At 36.9% G+C, this 20465-nt stretch overlaps 1 protein-coding gene across 1 annotated transcript; it reads right to left on the reverse strand.

Annotated features, from left to right (window-relative positions):
• Nucleotides 1-1542: 1542 nt before the first annotated feature.
• Nucleotides 1543-19237, reverse strand: LOC139734501 (nostrin-like). The gene is made up of 15 exons (XM_071645282.1): nucleotides 18854-19237; nucleotides 17694-17779; nucleotides 12408-12488; nucleotides 11763-11825; nucleotides 10980-11061; nucleotides 10380-10442; nucleotides 8235-8345; nucleotides 7320-7544; nucleotides 6752-6871; nucleotides 5816-5921; nucleotides 5200-5279; nucleotides 3803-3931; nucleotides 3352-3643; nucleotides 2154-2237; nucleotides 1543-1688 (listed from the first exon to the last, which is right to left on the reverse strand). The coding sequence occupies exons 1-15, from the start codon at nucleotides 18884-18886 to the stop codon at nucleotides 1543-1545; spliced, it is 1701 nt and encodes a 566-aa protein (XP_071501383.1). The 5' UTR covers nucleotides 18887-19237.
• Between the last annotated feature and the right edge of the window lie 1228 nt (nucleotides 19238-20465).

Consider the following 20465-nt stretch of genomic DNA (forward strand, 5'->3'; position numbering starts at 1 on the left):
GGCCACCAAATGTCTATTTTGGCGGCTCGATCGGGAGCCCAACTTAAATTAGAATGTATTGTTATGTTTACTTTTGTTTTAGGTCACCAAAATTTAAAATTAAGAATTTAAGTTGCCTGAACGAGATAAAAGTTAGGGTCGAGCCCTGTTATAATGTAGCCTATATTATGATATGCTTACACGTAAAAATGGTAAATAGGGTAAATATATTTTGGTAATCATTTTGGTGTGCCTTTATTGACTAGATGAAATTTACATAACATAACATAATCTCAATGCATAGATGATTGTAATGAGTTCATATAACTGGTGGGTAAGTAAGCAAGAAGACAACAGTCTTTCTGCAATTTCTGGTCACGAACTGAAATAATGACAATTCCAAACATTAAATTTTGTGGCGTCATTCCAAAGGCTCGTTATTTCGAAGGTTTGTTGATCAGATAATGAAAAGAAGGTCGTACATGTACTAATAACGAACCTTCGCAATTACAAACGTTACAGAAGCAGTTCGTTTTCGGATTGAAGAACCTTTGGAATAACGAACCTCCTTTCATTTTCGGCTGATTAACGAACTTTCGGAAGAACAGACCTATACGATAACGAACGGTAACCGATTTGTTGATAGATTATTCACTTTTCAGTTATCAACACAGTCATTGATTTGTTCGCAATATCATATGGTTCCATAATTCAGCTTCTTCTAGGTTTTGACTGAAAACAAATCACGCTGTCTCTACGTTTTAATACTTTCACCACAATCAGACAATAAATATCCCAACTATTTTACGAGGAACTCACGACACCATACCAAAGTGGTGATACCTGACATCTTTGTTCAATCTCAACTGGCAACGTAGCTTGGACTACGTTTTCTTGAGGATTTGCACTCTAATCCAAATGTCTTGCCGAAGATCATTTGAGCTCAAGTTATAATCTGATTTTCCTTGAAAGCTGAATGACGGGAAAAAAAGGTTTTATTTCTATGAAACTATTTTTGAAATTATGAAATGAATTTGGTTTGTCACAATACACGTATTACTTTCTGTTTATATTTACCAGTGAAACGTGATTCTATAAAGACGTTAACTAGATTCTTGAAACCACAAATTGTGGTAAGTTATGATGTTCATAGTGGGCATGCGCTAATATACTAATGATGCGCACGACAGAGTGGATCGGTGAGAACTGGATGAGCTAGTTTAAATTTGGCGTGGGTTTTAGACTGTTCCAAAGTGAAACAAAAGCATCCAATTCTCACCGATCCACGAAATAGGCCTGTGCATCATTCGTTTTATAAAATAGGTCCGTAAATTCATGAAATTCAACCTTTTTCGCCATCATGCGTCCATTACACCTACAATGCTATGCAAGGCTTGACCCATATTGGCGTTCGGATTTTACCGGACGCACAGTTGACTGTGGATCAGTAAAAGTCAATGCATGATGACTGACCAATCAGACTGCAGAGATTCTAAAGCCCATTTTCATAAGCTAATCAAGCACAAGCGGAAAAAAAAAGCGAAATCCACATAGTCTTAAATCTCAGACTTCGTCGTTGTCAGGCACATCCGTGTTGTCCTCATCGCCTTCCATCTGGGCGTAGCTGGCCGGAAACAGACCGATGCGACCATTTATCTCACCCCTCCACCAGCCGTCATCTCCCTTTTCAAGCACATTTATCACATCGCCTGTAATCAAAGTTGACACAGAATTGTCCTTTTGCTTTTGCATCTTAAGATACAGATCAGGGTAATACACAGAAGAAGGCACAAATAGGGAATCGAAATTTGGGATAAGCACGTTAAGGTGAAAAGATGCGAGAGAAGAAATACGCAGTGTACTTAATAAAAATCTACGTCGGGCGACTTTCTGTTGGCTTTGTGATGTATAGGGTCACAGCTGTCCTTAATCCAAATTTCTTACAATGACAATTTATTGGGCAACGTCACAATCGTATCGAACTATAAACACACAGAAATATGTTATTGTGGAAACTGGAATTGATAAGACAGAACACTCATTATCATTCATTTCACTATCTCCATCTAGAGTGATTCATCTCAATTATTATTTTTTTTTTTTATTGCAGCCATCCAATTTTGTAACTGAAATGACTGTGATCACGGTCATATGCCCTGTAACGATGGCCTTACCTTCCATTATGTCCAGCTGATCGTCGGCTGTCGCCTCAAAATCGTAGATGGCGCTACACACTCCTAGGACCTTCTCGTTCCCTACTAATAGTCCGATGGTGGAAGATAAACACAAGAGAATTAAATCAAATGTATATATTTTACATACTTATGAGTCTGCCTCATTTTTATGTACACTGCAAAAAGTCCGGTGTTAAATAGTGAACACCGAGCTGGTGTTAAATTTTCGGTGCTCATTTATGGTGTTAAATCAGCACCTCTGGGTGTCATTTCCAAATTTTGAACTGTTTTTTGAAGAGTTTCTTAGTAACTGCACTTCTTGTTGATTTTTAATTTAAACAAGACGATCAAGAATTTTACATTAAAATACTAGATTTTTGAAAAAATGCGATAATAAATTTACACCAAAGTAACACCAGCTGGTGTGGTCTCTTATTGAAGCTGGACGGGTGTTAAACCATTGATATTAACACCAACAAATATCAAATCAACACCATGTGGTGTCATTTTTGAATTAACACCAGTACAGTGTCAAAATAACACCAGGTACAGTGTCAAATTAACACCACGAAGTGTCGGGTGAACACTTTTCAACACCATCACAGTGCATTTTTAACACCTGTGGGTGTGGTCCTTTATTGAAGTTTGATCGGTGTTAGATTTAACACCCGTGGTGTTAAATCTAACACCGATGTTTTTACAGTGTATCAGATTTCTTTCTTTCATTGCTCCTTGTTTTTTCTTTCTTGTTCGTTTCATAGCTGTATCTCCAACGACATTCCTGTTGAATTGTTATACCCGAAGATTATGGATTGGAGCCTATCATAAGTTACCCAACGCTTTGGTTACTTTATGATACTGTAGTAATCATGCCTATTGACCCAATTAGACGAGCATCGCAATACGCGAATCGGCCTTTTCTGACCTTTCTTATAATATCAACAAAATGATTATCAAACTTCTATTCATACAGGCCTACTTTCGAATGCCGGTATTAATCTACCATAACATAGGTCTTCAGGTGCACAAGACTGTCTTTTGGCATGTTGGAATAACATTATATAGGATGCAGATCATCTCATGTACACTGCTTTAAAATTCAAGTCACGTGGAAAGTGAATTTCATCGGCCCCTTTATTACAACGCGTTGGTTCATCTGGAAATATTGATAAACTTGCAAGCTGAGAAGCTAACTCACTTGAAGATGCTGCGGAGGCAGCCGCAGCTTCTTCCACCGGCGAAGCTGCGGCAGCTTGCTGAGAGCTCGGGGCCACGGGAGCAGCTGCGGCAGCTTGCTGAGAGCTAGGGGCTACGGGAGCGGGGGCTTTCTCTGCCGCCACGGCCACAGCAGCGGCAGGAGGTGGTGCCTTGACTACCGCAGCAGCGGCTACTCGAACAAAGACGAGGGATGGTATGCTTGAAATACTGCGGACGTGGCTGGGCTCCGGTGCATTCGTCCGCGGGTAATGTAGAGTGCCAATTGTTGAGCCCTAGGTCCATTAAGACAAGTGATTAAAAACATAGATATAAAATGGAGACAGACATATTTCCCCTAAATTTGATTAATTCACATTCATAAATGCACTATTTTCTTTCTTTGATATCTTAAAATGTGAAGATATTCGCTTGAAAGGGGTTTTCAAACTCACCTGCTTGTCCCTGTTCATACGGATGTACTCGGATAGTCCACACACCGGTCGTGGCTGTCCGTCCATCTCTGCCAGGGAACTGAGAATCTTGAATTTGGATGCTGTCAGCATGTTGATGGAGTCATTGGTCTGTAGATAGATACATACATAGATAGAGAGATAGATAGATAGACAGACAGATAGATAGGTAGTTTAGATAGATAGATAGATAGATAGATAGATAGAGAGAGAGAGAGAGAGATAGATAGATAGATAGATAGATAGATAGATAGATAGAGATGGAAGTGGTTATGGCCACTAGTATCATAACAGATTCAAATCAGAATGATTTTTTTTCTTCTGTACTAATGATGCAGATATTGAACTAGCATCTGAAAATTTCATTGGTTTGCAATAATTCAGTATACACGCTCCTTTTAATTCTACAAGTGGGGAGACCGAAAGTCAAAATTTAAAACTAAGTTCACGTAAAGGGAATTACAATTCGACGAAGACGACAACGACGATGACAACAACAACAACAACAACAAAAATATACCATATACCACGTTATATTGCACTATACAATTTGGAGCGTGGCTGGGTTTTTTCTTTGGTTTTTGCTTTTGTTTTTGCTTTTTGCTTTGACACCATTCACGGAAAAGTGAAATCACACAAATAAAAAAAGATCTGTTATTTGAGTAAAGGAAATAATGCTGAGCATTGAATGTCAATTCTTTGCATGTCAAGGGAAAGTGCTCTCTTGATCGTAAAATCTGAATTAACTTATGTATATCCGTTTTATGGAAACAGATTCAAGTTAGTAAATTTATAGATAGAAGGAGTATCAAAATGCAATGAACTTCGGGGTAGTTGATTTGTAACCATAAAGTAATAACTTAAGATATTTAATGAGGCAGCACATTTGTGTCGCGTTTGAAGTGTGGAATAAATTCATAACTTCATAATTACGATTGTAGAACTACAATTTCCGATTACTACACATTTCACAACGACAAATTAGTTAGAGGAGTCTGTTGCTAAGTTTGTATACTTGTCTTATGCTAAATTTATTTCAACAACATTGTTTCTAATCCGTTTGACTCAATAGGCGTTTTCACATCAGCCCGATGTTTCGAAATAGCGCGCTATTTTGCTGACTATTTTCTGCGAAAAATATCTCGAGCTTGGATTTTTATCGGGCTGATGTGAAAACGCCTACTGATACGTCACTCTCTTAGATCACATTTCCGCCTTTATTCTTTTCAACATTGAAAGACACCAAAATCTTACGTACTGATATTCTGAGCGTAAACTTTGTGTGTGTGTGTGTGTGTGTGTGTGTGTGTGTGTTAAAAAACATTTGGATAACATTCAAGATCATGATGGTCATTGAACATTGCTGGTAGCGTACTTACGTGCATGGATTGTAGTCTGCTATCTGGTTTGGGGCTATCTTTTGGCGCCTTTGTGCTGCTCTTGCGGTTAGGTGCGGTCTCTGCAATTGAGAGTGTGGGTAGATGAGTTTGCTTTGAATTTCTCAATTATGCTTTATGAGTGATACATGGGATATTGTCAAGTGTTCTGAAAAAAAAAATCGATAACCTAGCGTTTTATCAAGTGGTACTGAAAAAAAGCTTATCTGTAATTATTTGTTTATTTAGATATTGATTTTACCTAATCATATTGTATTTATTTCTGCATTTACTCGTTTATTTGTTTACTTATTAACTAATTAATTCATTGAATTGATGTATTTATTTAATTACATTTATTCATTAATCTATTCATTCATTCATTCATTCATTCATTCATTACTTCACAGAACTTATTTGAAAATTTGAAAAGTACCAAGAATATTATGCGGCACTAGAAGACTCTTGCCAAGACTTCCACATAATGATTACAAATGGCACACCTGAAGGGATTTCAATAAGAAATGTATAAGCTTCCATCTTTAAACATCATAACGATTTGATTATGCAGAGTCGCTGAGACCATCAATGAAAGTGCAGTAATCTACTAAAAATGTACCCTGTCCTTTGCCGACTCTGGCCATTTCAGCATCAATCATCTTGATCTTTCTCGCTACGTATGCCTTGCGTTGCTCCATGCTCATTCCATTGTTTTGTTCTTCCTCCTGCAGAGTGAGAAAACATCGTGTGAATTGGCAGAGTCATGTAATAAAAGTATTAGAGCACACACACACATACACACACACTAACATACTAACACACACACAAACAAAGTATACACGCTTCCAACTCTTCATTAAGTAAGTCTACCTGAAGATGTCAGGCTAAATATCAACGCCGTGCCTTCGTGGACGCTGACGTGCCAGCTGAGCAAGAAGCACACGTCAAAAAAAAATGAATAAATAAGATAAAATGATAACTTAAATCGAGAATTTAACTTTCTTCGTTCCATATTCTTCTTTAAGAAAAGCGCGAAATGAAATTTCACCACATTTCTCCATAAGATGATTCATTATTTAAAAAAAAAAGAATCATCGTAGCGACGTTGCTATTCTGATAACAGCATTCATGAAATGTCCATTTAGCAAAGCCGTTATTTCATATTTCAATTTGCGAAATTCGTTAGAATTCAGTCGATCTTCTCTTTTTTTTTTGTTAGTTCGAGTATGTAACATAACACATACATAATAAAGCCTAAGGAGAAGATGTATAAGAACTGAAATTAGTATTATTCAGGAACAAAAATAGCAGCTTTTTCTTGTAGCTCAAGACACCAAGCTAGTTGACTCCTCTTAAAATAAGCTGATTAAACATGAGTACTCGTATCAAACATTACAGAAGATATAAAGAAATGAATTGATTAAGATAGGAAAGTGGGGCCAAGTCATTTGACAGTGATCTGCGCTATTCACAGGTAAGTGATCACGATGAGAGAAAGAAAAAAATAATCAAGTTTTTACTAGAGAAGGTAAAGACAGACCTATTGATCACTCACATAGGAATCCAGGAGCATCTGGTAGGTAGGCTGTGGAATCTTGCCCTTTGCCTTAGCGATGGCAGTGACGTCAGCACTGGGCACTACTGCCGACAAAGCTCGGTTGATGCTCTCACAACACTGTGTGAAACGACAGCACAAACACACAACGACAATAACAAAAACATATTACAATAAATAAAGCAAATCAAATCAATTGTAGTAACATTCAAAGGTTACTTTTGGACAGTTTGATGAACTTCGAGTTATGTCAATGTTCGTCTGTTATGAGGAATAAAGATTAAAAATTGTGATTTGTGAGGCGAGAATAAATGGACGGATCAATAGTAATTAGAGCGAGGAATATTATATTTTGATTACAAGAAGATTTCATAGAGAATGGTTTGAACAATTCGGAAAAAAAACTTCACCACCTTGAAAGATCGAAGCCGCTTTTACTCCGAAAATTTACATATACTCATCGTCACCAACATCACCACCATCACATGATATTTGGAGAAGAATTCATTGAGATTGAATGCAGTATGAACAAGAAAGAAAGCCTCTTTGAAATAAGCAGTAATTTTACCGTCTGAATCTTAGGTGTCATGTCCCATATAACTTGAGAGTATTTGCCCAAGAGCGACTTCTGTTGATTGATGCGTTCGATTTCAAGCTTTTGGACGGTAGAGGACGCCCCAACGACAGCCAGCTCGTGGTCTTGGCGCGCTTTTTCAGTCATCATCAGCTGCCTGATGTATTCTGTTTCTGTCTTGACGACAGTCTCGTCTGCCTTTTCACTCTTCGATTTCAGCTAAAAGATATGAATGGAACATATATTCAGTTCAATAACAGTTAATTCATCCTCCAATTATATCAAAGTAGGAACACAAATGGCTGTCACCGCGAGTTATAATTATTCCATTAATGGTAGTCTTACTTGGATGTGGGGATATTCCAATATTAAACAGCTGATAACCCTTTCGAGCTTGGAAGAAAAATTTTAATTAATGCATTTGCCTGAAATTGTTATGATGACATAATAATAATAATGATGATAGTAATAATAATAATGATAATAATAGGAATAATAATAACAATAATAATATTATTAATAATAATAATGATAATAATAGGAATAATAATAACAATAATAATAATAATAATAATAATAATAATAATAATATAACCAATTATTACGTGATGCAAAAGGATGGAAAGAGGGGAAGAGGATTGCTGGGATTATGGGCAAAACTTATGAAATTGTTTCAAAAATGACATAAAACATTCCTATGGATGTATATCCAGACAAGAAACTATACTGGAAATGCTGAATGTCCCTTTTTTATCATATACATTGGAGTTCAAGCATGCGCATACGGTATAAAATGACACAAGCAAACGAACATACATCACCTTTTACGCATCTGATTGAAACCCCTACACTCACCCCCTCCCCCGAGTAAAAAATTGGAGTGATGTCTTCCTCCACTAGTGCACTTACCTTAGCAACCTCCTTTTCCGACAGTGGCTTTCCCTTGGCGTTGTTGGGACTGCTGGCCTGATTGAAGAGGTTCTGAGACTCCTTCGACTTTCCATATACGGCCTTTTTCTTCTGCATAGGTATCGAGAGATAATGTTATGTTAATTCCATTTTTTAACCTTTTCTGTGGCAGTGATTTCATGGACAGTGTGTGACATGCATACGGTTTGGAAGGCAAAGCACAAAAGGGGTTAACTTCCTCACGAAGAGGATACAGTGGACTCCCGTTATGACGATGTCCTCGGGACCGGCAGTTTTCTTTCGTTATATCGAAATTTCGCTATAACCGAACAAATAAATAATAAAAGATATGGAGCAGATAATACTGCGGTCTGAATTTTTACTTCGTTGTAACCAGAATTTCGTTAAAAATGTGTTCGTTACAACGGGAGTGGACTGTAGTAGTTATTATATTTGCAGGGATATTATGTCACTTTGCTCGAGTATGAAGATGCTCATGCAAAGGTAGATTAGATTACAATAAATTATTTTGTCTATAGGCCTGAAAATCACAGCTTCCGAAACTGCTAAGATGGTATTTCTTGTTTTTGTAGATGTTCGTTATTCCCGAGGCTCGTTAATCCGAAAATGAAGAAAAAAATGTTCGTTATTCCCAAACACTCAATAGTCCATGGGCCAGGCCAGATATTGGTACCATCTGAGGTGGCAATACCTTTTTGGTGTCATTTTGTTTGCCGGGCATAGATATGCTTATCAAGCTATGATAGCATTTCCAAATGAGTAGCTTAGTCATATAATAAATGGATTTTAAAACATATTTGGTTTCGTTGTTATATCCCTATACTTCTGAATCGAGACCAACCGCTATACAAAGAAGAGCACTGTCTTCTGTGTGTTCACAGGTGTTCTGTTGTAAACGCGGTGCGCTTAGTCTTTATTCAAGACAGCGAAGGGAATATCCAAGGGTTATGATGTCCACAGCGCTTAGTCTAATATTCAAGACGGCGAAGGGAATATCCAAAGCTTATGATACAGTGTATATCCCTTTATCTAAAAACAACAACAAAAAAAAAATCAATTCCTCGTAAATTTTACCGTATTTTTTCAATTATTTAGCATTTTCCGGTGAAAACGCTACGGTGAAAACGCTAATAACACGCCAATGTCGCTTTATTTTCATCCAACAATGAAAGATAATGCAAAAACAATGTACCGGTACACTACAATACATTATGATAAATAATGTTGTTAATGAACAGAGTGATTTTTGTTTAAAACTGATGTATTTGTTGAGAGGGTGGTATAAAAACAGTATGGATAATCCCTTTTATTAGGAACTTTAGATATGATAACGGTACATTGGTCAAGATAAAGACTAAGCGCACCGCGTGACAGCAGTGGACATCATAACCCTTTGGATATTCCCTTCGCTGCCTTGAATAAAGACTAAGCGCACCGCGTTTACAACAGAACACCTGTGAACATACAGAAGACAGTGCTCTTCTTTGTAGAGCGGTTGGTCTCGATTCAGAAGTATAGGGATATAACAACGAAACCAAATTGGTTTAAAATCCATTTATTATGACTAAGCTACTCATTTGGAAATGCTATCATAGCTTGATATTCATAAAGCATATCTATGTCCAACAAACAAAATGACACCAAAAAGGTTTTGCCACCTCAGGTGGTACCAATAACCCATTTTTCGTGTCTTTGCCCATGGACTAACAAGTTTCCTATACCTAGATGTTCGTAATCCAAAAGTGGGGGAAAAAGTTTTGTTTTTCCGAAGGTTCATTATTCCTAAGATGAAAAGGAGGTGAGTATCAATGAGCCTTCGGAATTACGAACTTTATTTCGTCTTCGGATCAACGAACCTTCGGAACGACAAACTATAACCATTCCTGTTCTCACGAATTCAAGCCTGTCGAAGAAGAAGAAGAAGAAGAAGAAGAAGATGATGATGATGATGATAATGATGATGAAGAAGAGAAATAACAATGATAGTAATAACAATAATAACAATGATAAGATTAATAATGATAAGAAGAAGAAGGTGAAGGAGAAGAAGAAGAAGAACAACAACAACAACAACAGCAACAGCAAAAGCAACCACAAAACAAAATGAAAACGAAAAAGACTTGCCTTCATGAGTTCTGCTCGTGAATCGTTCACTGTCTTGACAGCCTTTTCCACCGGAGATTCGAACTAAGAAACAGACAATAGGAATGAAAGTAGAAATTAATCAAATTAATGTTATCAATTAGTAGGGAAAAGTTCCAACTTCCCGAATATCCTCTTACAGTTAAATCAAAATTAATTATTGGCAAAAACTGGAAATTTGTCCATTCTTCGAGTGCCTATTTTCTAAAATAAATGCAAACAAGGATGTACACCTGTTTATTTCACTGCCTTCCCACTAAATTCATATCCAACACCATGACGTTCTACAAACAGGTTGGACCTTTCGAGCTTGTATGTAATAATATCATAATCAATAATCAATAATCAATAATCAATAATGATAATAATAATAATGACAATTTACAATATTCATCTAGCGCATTATCACATCAAATGTATCTAAGCGCTGTCACATGGATTGTTTTATCAGTAAGATAATTGTGTTGTGTGCTCTTGGAATTTCCATGGCAACAGGGCGAATTCAGTGCTGACTAGAACTGCCTTTCAGACAATTTGCATTTCAGTAAAAATAATGTAGGCACACCAAATGTACTTACTCACCAATTTGTAACTCTTTGCCTGCTGGTCGGCCATCTTTTTCAAAGGCTTCTGAAGGTCCCTCATGATGGTTTCAGCCACAGTTCTTTCAAGAAAAAAAAGATGAAATGATGATTAGGGATTTTGCTTTCGAGCTTACATTTGTTTATTTATTTGATTTAATTTCACTATATTTCTTTCTCGTATATAAATGCAACACAAAGTCAAACAAACAGAGCCACCGAGTAATATCTGAATCTAACAGTGGGAATACTTGAAAATACTTCAAAAAAAGTTAATGATTGACCCAAATGTACTGCATAGTTTCATGATAGTACAGAATAAAGACGAGCATGTGTCACTTTATGCGTAGTCAAATGAAAGACTTTCATGTACCTGCGGTCTAAGGGACAAACCATGGATATCAACATATAACAGAGATGGAGATGCCCATTTTCATAAACAAACGCTTGATAATGGCCTTAGAAATATTACGTGTCAGCAAACTCAACAGAACAGCTATCTATCTATACATAATAATTATCATAGGGTTGCACATTTTGTGCATTCGTCTTCCATATAAAAAAATGTTCTACGAGTAACCTCTTCACGCGCTAGCAGAATTTTCTTTTAAGCAGATATCACTCTGTAATGAGCATGATGAAGTTAATAAATATGATAAAATCATGCATACCATCAAGGACGAAACGGGTAAGGACAGATAAAAAAAGGGGGAACCAACTGAAATTGTTTCCATCCTGATTGTCGCTTCTTTTTCTTTACTAGCTCTTCAGGAAATAGACTCACTTGTGTATGGTTGCCTCTGCATCGAATTGTCCACACAACACACTCCATGCAGCAGACAAGGTTCTGGGTGAAAGGTTTCGAGAATTTACATGATATGTTTACTTACAAAATAATGTTTGCCTTTCAAGCATGTCAAATACTTTATACTATATTATACTTTTTTTACATTAAAGGTAATTCCAAAGGTTCGTTAATCATGTTAATCCCCTCTTAATCCGAAGATCAAATAAGGTTCGTCATTCCGAAGGCTCATTTTTGGATCAAGTCACGAACCTTCGGTTGAGAAAACCGTATTTCATATTCGGATTAACCAAACTTCAGAATTCGGAAATCCCCCGTTCTTATGTTCCTTAAAGATTGATCGATTCCCCCTCCCTTTCTTTTACGAATGCAACAATTAATATATTTAAAAACTGAAGACACTAGTGATTAAAGCTGATATGTTTATCCATTAAGGAGTATACTTTTCAGGTCATAGTCTAATTAAAACGTACAGGTAACTTTGCTCAGAAAAAAAACCCCGTTAAACTACTTTGTGGTATCTCTCAGGAAATCAATGAAGCAGATGTGCTGTTAAGCGGGGGAAAATACTGACGGGTAAAGGGGAACCCTTTCGTAAGAATAGCTTTTGTAGGAAGACCTTACCCTGAGTTGGTTCTGGTAATCTTGTTGGCTTTCACGCTGAGTTTGGTGAGCAGTTTGGAGTAATTCATCTCCACTTCAGCTCTGTGGGAACCAAACAAAATGCAATGATGAATAAAAAAAAGGACATATGATTATGGACACCTAGATAGTTACTTGTACCAGACCTTTCTAAGAATACGGAGTCGAGATATTGTCACTCATTAAGGCCGTAACTTGTACCATACCGTAAAAGGAAAAGGGAATTGAATATACAACATATATATATATATATATATATATATATATATATATATATTCATGTGTGTGTGTGTGTGTGTGTGTGTGTAATCTTTGAAAATACGGACAGAAATATTCCCATCCATTTGTTAAAGTAGAGGTGCAGATACACTGGAAATGTGTCTCAGTCGGAAGGAGGGTTCAAAAGATAGAACAACCCAAATTTCACTTTAATGCTTTCTGATTTCATAATTATACATACTCTCAGCAAAAAAAAAGAAAGTAAACACTTTTTCGATGTCATATTTTTCATAGAAGATTTTTATAAAAATCTATGTATTATATACCATGTTAAAGGTTATTTAATTGGCTATTAAGTTAAAAGGTTAATTGAAACGAAAACTTTACGCATGAGTGAGCACATTCGCTTTTGTCCTCCAAGGCACAAAATTAAAAATTGCAAAAATTGACATGTTCTCTTTCATTTGCAAATGCCCTTCATGATAAAATTGACAACAAAAGACCAGTTTTACACAATGAGAGACATGAATGAAATAGGAAAAATAAGTTTTTGTTCTCTTTATCTCTTTATAACCTCTAAGAAACACAAAGTGGGAAACTAAAGGGGAAAAAAAGAATTTTCTGTCAAGTCAAAGTTCAAATGACATAGGGAATAACAAGAATAAAGATGATTAAATGAGCAGAATTTCTTCATCTATTTCTTTTAATCTAGTGATTTAAGAGTCCATTTGACAATTTCAAGAACCAAATATTCCTTATAATTTTTTAATTCAAAAAAACCCCTCAAATTTCTACCATTTTTGTTAATTTTTACTTCTATTATTTCATTTGAATTTAAATTTGACATAAGATGCTTTCTTTTCCTCCATTATTTTTAGACTTCATTGATCTTTTGGGCTTTAGAGATATCAGAGAGATCAAAGGTTGATTTTTGCAACTTAATTCATGTTTCTTTTTGTGAAATTTGTTGTTTGTTCTTATTGTTCCATGGAAGAGCACATACGCGTGAATGACAACTTGTTCAGTTTTGCAATTTTTGCTTTTGTGCCTTGGCAGAGAAAAACAATGGTGTTCACTCAAGCGTAAAGTTTCCCTTTTTGATGACCTACTAGGTTGATAGCCGATTACATTACCTTCAATATGATATATAATACATCAGCTTTCAGCCAAATATTCGATGAGAAATCTAAACTTGAAAAAGCGTTTACTTTCCTTTTTTGCTGAGTGTATATACCATGTTTGGCATCATACACTGTGCTCTCTTGATAGAGATGAAATGCATTTTTGATAAAGAAGATTATCCACGTCAAAAGTCTGTTTCTTAGCAAATTTGGACACTAGCACTTTGTTATTTGATTTGATTTTGATTTGATTTCACTTTTTTCAGTAAAATTTATTGACCTTTGATATTTTTTAGCCAGAATTTGTTATACGGTATTATATAGCACAAAATCATAAAATCCGAATGAGCATCATTCTTAATATAAAAAAAAAATCATCTTGTACCAGGATACATTTTAACTTCTTGTTTCCTTCATAAAAGTATAGTTTTCTTCAAGCACGAAATGATCCGAGTTTCTTCACAGCACTGTATGCAGTAGTTTTGATGTACGTGCATACGAGTGCGTTGGTAATATGAAACGTGTGTTTGTACCACACAGAGAAGATATCTACTGTATCTAAATTACCAGCACAGACCTTAAACAATAGTGTTTACAGGAAATTAAGTGGAGAAAAAGGGTGGTCCATAAAGTGGTACTGTTTACACGTGTCAAGCTAGATTCTGAACGATGCAAGCGGCCAATGTCTCAAACTAAAGCAGTGACAAGGACCTGCGGATCTATCAGTCCTACAGAATTAGAGTCAGTTAAACCCTTCCTATGCCAATGAGGTAAATGTGTACAAATTTCACACGCAAAGCAATGGACAGGAAATAAACGTAACACACAAAGGATTAAACGTACCAAAACTAAGACTAAAAGAAATGAGTCGAAAGGTCGGCTCTGGCTTTGCTTAAGATAATGGGTATCAAAAACAAACATCCAACATTCATCGCAGGTTAAGTACGTTTGCAAATGACTTCACGATGTGTCGTTATTGGCTTAAAACCCTATTTAGTTGTGGAAAAGATGAAATAGAGCTTCGAATTCAAACTGTTTCATGGTATGAATAAAATTGTGCACGTTTAATCAGGTTCAGTTTAAAGAGACAATCCTCGTTAAAAGGATTGTGTAGTTTCGTTTGAGTCCTATCTCCAGTATTGTAACATTTTATTTTATTTTTTTTTTTGGGGGGGGGATAATGAAAAACTCTCATCATGCTCATGGAATATGAAAGAGCATGAAATGCCGAGAGGGATTCAATGTTTATTTGATAGAAATCGGTTTTGAAATGGCTGAGATATCCACAACAGAGCAATCCTGATAAAATGTGGGACCCATCTTTAATTAGGGTTGCTTTGTTTTACTTTTTTTGAGGTCTCAGCCATTCCAAAACCGATTTTCATCAAATAAACTGTGAATTCCTCTTAGAATGGTACGCTCGGTATTATTTCATAAAGTGATTTCTAGGTATCTTACAAAAAGTTAAAAGCCCAATCCTCGTGTCCACCAATACTATACAATCCCTTTAAGACTTAAATGTTAAACGTATGATTCAGACATCGACGTTTTCGAATCGATATTAGAGTATGAATAATCTGCCACCATTTTCGAGGAGTTTCGTACTGTTTTGGAGTGCCTGCAATTTAGTTTTTATGACTATTTTGAGCGTAATATCTACAATTGCTCTTGTGCTACTATTCCATCTCCAATTTATGCAGACTTGTCTTTGTTGTGTTCTTGATGAAGGGTTAATACATCCCAAAACGTACCACACAGAAGAATCCAGAGAGTTATAATGTTTGAATTGATCAGCCAAAAGCTTGATTTTATGACGGAATAAAAAAGTTGCCACTGCAATTGTCATGTCTTACGTCAAAACACTGAACAGTAATGCAGAAAACGTAGAAATGCATGCCCAGCTACTGTCCAAAATACGAAAATTCAAGTATGACATATTGCATTATGTGTGTTATTCATTAAATTAATCCCCTCGGGCCTAAAATCTTCAGCGATTCTCGATATAATCTTCGACCATAGTTTTATGGAATTAAAACTGAGTCATAATCATGTTTTCTGTCACTATATTATATTCAGATTTATTTGTTGATCAATGAGTACAACCCGCATAAGGGTTCTGTCTAAACATGTCGGATGTGAGTCTGGAACTAAGTTTCCTCTAATTACAGTTAATCAATAACGATATTAAACGACCTTTCGTCCCGAAGACGCCAAACACGCCCAACTAATTCTGATTCCGTATGGACACTCCTGCAAGCACTGGCATTCTATCAAATTCATTTCATCTTAGTGTGTTTGCAGAATGTAGTCTCCACCCTTTGAATTATGTCCGATTTGTATAATCAGTCACAGCAGTTTATCCTTATCACACTATATGTTTGATGTCGATTTCTTAAAGAAAAGTGATTATTAATGATTAAAAAAGTTAAGTTAAAGAATTTGAATTAAATTAATTAAAAATTGAAAAATTCAGCTTACATTTAAGGAAAAATATTCAAAACAAAGATGATACCAGTATTTTCCGCTATATGTCGTGAGTTTAATATGAGTAGGATGAGGGGACAAGAACAGCAATTGTAGTCCTAATACCAAAATATTTGTTGAGTGTTGGACCAATGTTACTTACACTGACAACACTTATTAGACATTGCTTGTTCCCGCATGAACATGTCTATGGATTTGAACAGAACTATAAGAAGAAAAGATAAAACATATTCTCAAATTATGCGATATAATCCAAAAGTCATACAACAATAGACACCATATTTGATGGTGTTTGCTTTAAAAAAAAAGACCTCAGAGTTTAAAGTGTCAGATGTCAGAATACATACCAGAGATATAAAATTATCAAAGGTAAATGTGCGAAGGCACGAGAGCCAGAGCCGAAAATGTCAGAGGTCTTAGTCTGGGTCTAAGTGAAAACCCAAATTCATTTATGGAACATGATTTTTGCATACAATGTTAAGACATATATCCATGTCCACGCTCTGATGTTGTTGTTGTTTTAAGTTGACATATATGCACATCTAGTATTTTACCTGGTACTGTGTGGTATGTGGCGTTTGCTTGGCTTATGATTGAATACAAAAAGGATCTTTGGTCGATAGTATAGTAACTACAATTCAATGGGCAGTCAGCTATAATGGTGTTTATTTCCTGCACGGGTGGATTCTGATATTCAAAATGGCACGTGTCTAAGTAAAATTGACATCGCTGAGATCAGGGTTAATTATGCGCAAAATGTTACTACATCGGGACAATATCACTTGATATTGTCCCGGTTTTGTGCACATATTCCTGAAGCATAATCACTGGTAGGACGATTATCTAATCAGAAATTGTAACAACAGATTTGGAAAATTCGTCATCACATGAGATGAATTAAGAAGGAATAAATGGTAAGGAAAATAGACATCTAGGAAGAATTATCGCGTGCACATCACGATCTACACACCCACGAGTCATACAGCCCACGATTACGTCAAGACTAACGAGCTCGACCACAAATGAAATAGGCGTATGAGCTATACGTCCACGAGCCAGACACTAAGCAAATAAGGCGCACGTGATCATGAGTTCGAATCTAGGCACAAATGCCCTCGAACTCGACATTACTAGTGGGCTTAATTTACGTAGTGTCGAGTTCGTGGACCTCTCTTTCCTAGTGTCGTGCTAGTGGACCTTATTTGCCAAGTGTCGAACTCGTGGGCCTCATTTGCCTCGTGTCTGGCTCGAGGGTCGCATTTACTTGGTGTCTATTAGCTCGTGGGCTGTATGACTCTTGGGTGTATGACTCATGGACCTTTTCCCCCATGTTTGTTTAGCTTGTAACCAGTAGGGTGTAGCTCGTGGGATGACCCCGGAATTGTAGGAAAAATCGTTCCTGAACTACTCGACATTTCAATTCAAAGGCGTGGGTTTCTTTTACCTTTCTTCCAGAACAATGGCTAACTCCCTCGTGAACTCCGTACTCTCCCGGATGTGTTTCCTCAACTCTTCGTACCCGGCTGCATCCTGGGAAAGAAAGTAGAAAACAGATGACGATCAAACCAGTGGTGTGTAATGGTTTATGGTAAGGTTACGACTAGTGAAGATCGGTAATATCCATAAATAGATCAACGTATAGAGAATCTGATGAATGACAATCCGAGATGCTATTATATCGCGAATTCTAGGGAACAGTCGATGAAATGTAGGGTCCTATAGTTTTTTTTCCTTCCTGCCCCGGAAGAAATAGAACAAAATCAAGAGAACGATCCCCCTCTCTTAGGATACCTCATCGCCACGTTTCTTTCAAACTGTGTTCACTACAGTGTTTAATTATGTTATGCTACTCTCTAATCATTTTCTTCTGTCGTCTCAAAGTATAATGTATCATTCATTACCTATTATGGTCCAAACTTGTGTAAAACTATACATGCATTGTGTGCATGGAAATCTACCCTGCACACAGTTGATAGGCATATGAGAACGCCACACACCCATGGTAGCAATGGAGGCGTGGTCTCCATCTTGGATTAATGGTAGGGAACACCATGATCTATCAATGCATGAATAGATATAGCTGGTGGTGACGACAAATAAGTTCTGATGAGCTCAAGTGTGTCAAATGTGTTTGTGTGATGGGGACGGAAGACAACAAGACAAAGTATTTGTGAGGGGAAGAGGGAATAAGAGCAATCAAATGCTTGAATGTAGAATATCTTTGTCTCTGGATGGAACTTTATGCACGTTGTAGGTCGTAATTCCAGGTTTATTGACATATTGAGCTCGTGAATAAACAGGCGTATATTTGTTGTCTTCGATTTTTTCCTTGTTTTTTTGCAAAGTATTTTATTTGCATATACTTCATTTTCATTAGTGATATTCTCAGTTTATTGCCTCAGACGGTAACTTTTCATACAGAAAATGCATTTCTTGAAGAATTAGTAAAGACAGAGGGTCGCATATTCTTCCGAAATTCTTAAAGATGTCAATACATGGACATGTGATAACAACAATACTGACAACTGCAGCCATGTCAGGGCACCGAAACCAGTGAAAACGGAGTGAAGGGGTGTAACTTATGTTTAGTGCCAAAGAACTTACCACAAACGCCGTTGTGAAGTCGGCCTCTGCCATGGTGACAAGACGCAACGATGAACAAAGTAGTCCTGGAATAAATAATTGTTACCGGCACAAGTTCGAGGACCAGTATTGGGCCTTTTCACTTGCAGTTCCTATTCCACTGCAGATGTGTGTAATTTCTTAAAACCCTAATTCAGGTAGGTCCCTGGCGTGTGTGGACACCATGTGTGTTTGCGCTGCAGCTGACGGAAAAATGCGTAAAGATAATGATGATTACGTCACGTTCCAAGATCCATTGAGATGCTTGCTTCTTGCTGCATGTCCCGGTCCACATTCGAGGCACTTTTGTGTGCTAATAACACTACACTGCCTTTTATACCCGAGGCCAATATAGCCATTATCTGTTCTCCGTGTGTACAACATCAAACACACGACCAACTCACGTAATAATAGACTACGGTATTGTATGTGACCTGTCTTTCTTTACTGAACTCTTGGAGAAGGAATGGACTTTACCCAGTGCGAAGAGCCAACCCTTTACAGGCTTGGTATGATTAACGATGTTATCTCGGAAATCTTGGACCGCTGCATACAGACACGCCCAATAGGAGGTGATATCTGACGATAAGGACTCGCCCGACTCATGCGGCGACACTGATGTCATTATTCATCTCCCTTGGAACTCCACTTTAAATTGGTTCTGATAAAATAATAGAATAAAATAAATAAGACATGGGGTGTTGGAGTGATGTTATCTCCTCAAAACAGAAATCTATTTCTTTTCAAGAGATCAAAAATGCAAAACTCGATCACAATTTGCTTCTTTAAGCTACTGTAAAATTCCAAGTTTTGGTAATCACAATAGATTGTAATGGGAAGGCGCTTCTATATTTTTTGATTATCGACATGACCTCTTTTGCCTTGATACTGTAGTTTCTGTATAGGTGTTTCTCTTTATTTCATCTGGGGTACCATAATCTCTATCATTTGTATACAAAAAGAGAATTGTGAGGCAACGACATCATCGCTCTGTCTTGGGTGCACCTCGGCTAGGTTGACACTTTAGAGATGTATTTTACATGTCTCTACGGTTGACACTAATGCCACTGTTTCCGGAAGACGTATGGGATACTCAATTTCCCTTAACTTTCCTGTTCCACGTCTCATATCAACGGAATAAATACTAATTTGTCAGTTTGCTTTTACTTTTATATAGCACTTTGAACACGGAAAGGCGTTTTACGAAAAGGCACATCCAGTTGGTAATCATAATCATGATGGATTTTGTTTCCTTTCGTATTCAGAGCGTCAATTCCACACGACTGCGTGCAGCAAAAGTACATGTATTGGTTTTTCACCCTCGCACAAAAATAATATAGACAACTCCATGTTCCAGGAGCGGCTTTTGTTGACCAGTCCATAATATCATCGGCGTACTCAGGGTTCTTTGCGCCTGTCCGGTATGTACGGCACTTCTTGATTTATATGTGACATGAATATCTTTATTTTTTATTTTATTTATTTATTTTATTTTTTTTTTGGGGGGGGGGAAGGGCCACTTCCCTCGTCACACACATACACATATACACACACTCACACTCACTCTCTCACACACAAGTACCTCGACTTACTT

Source organism: Diadema antillarum, unplaced genomic scaffold (genome assembly GCF_040938485.1).
Source record: "Diadema antillarum isolate AM-2024a unplaced genomic scaffold, OU_Dant_1.0 seq00000530_RagTag, whole genome shotgun sequence".
Classification (NCBI taxonomy): Eukaryota; Metazoa; Echinodermata; class Echinoidea; order Diadematoida; family Diadematidae; genus Diadema; species Diadema antillarum.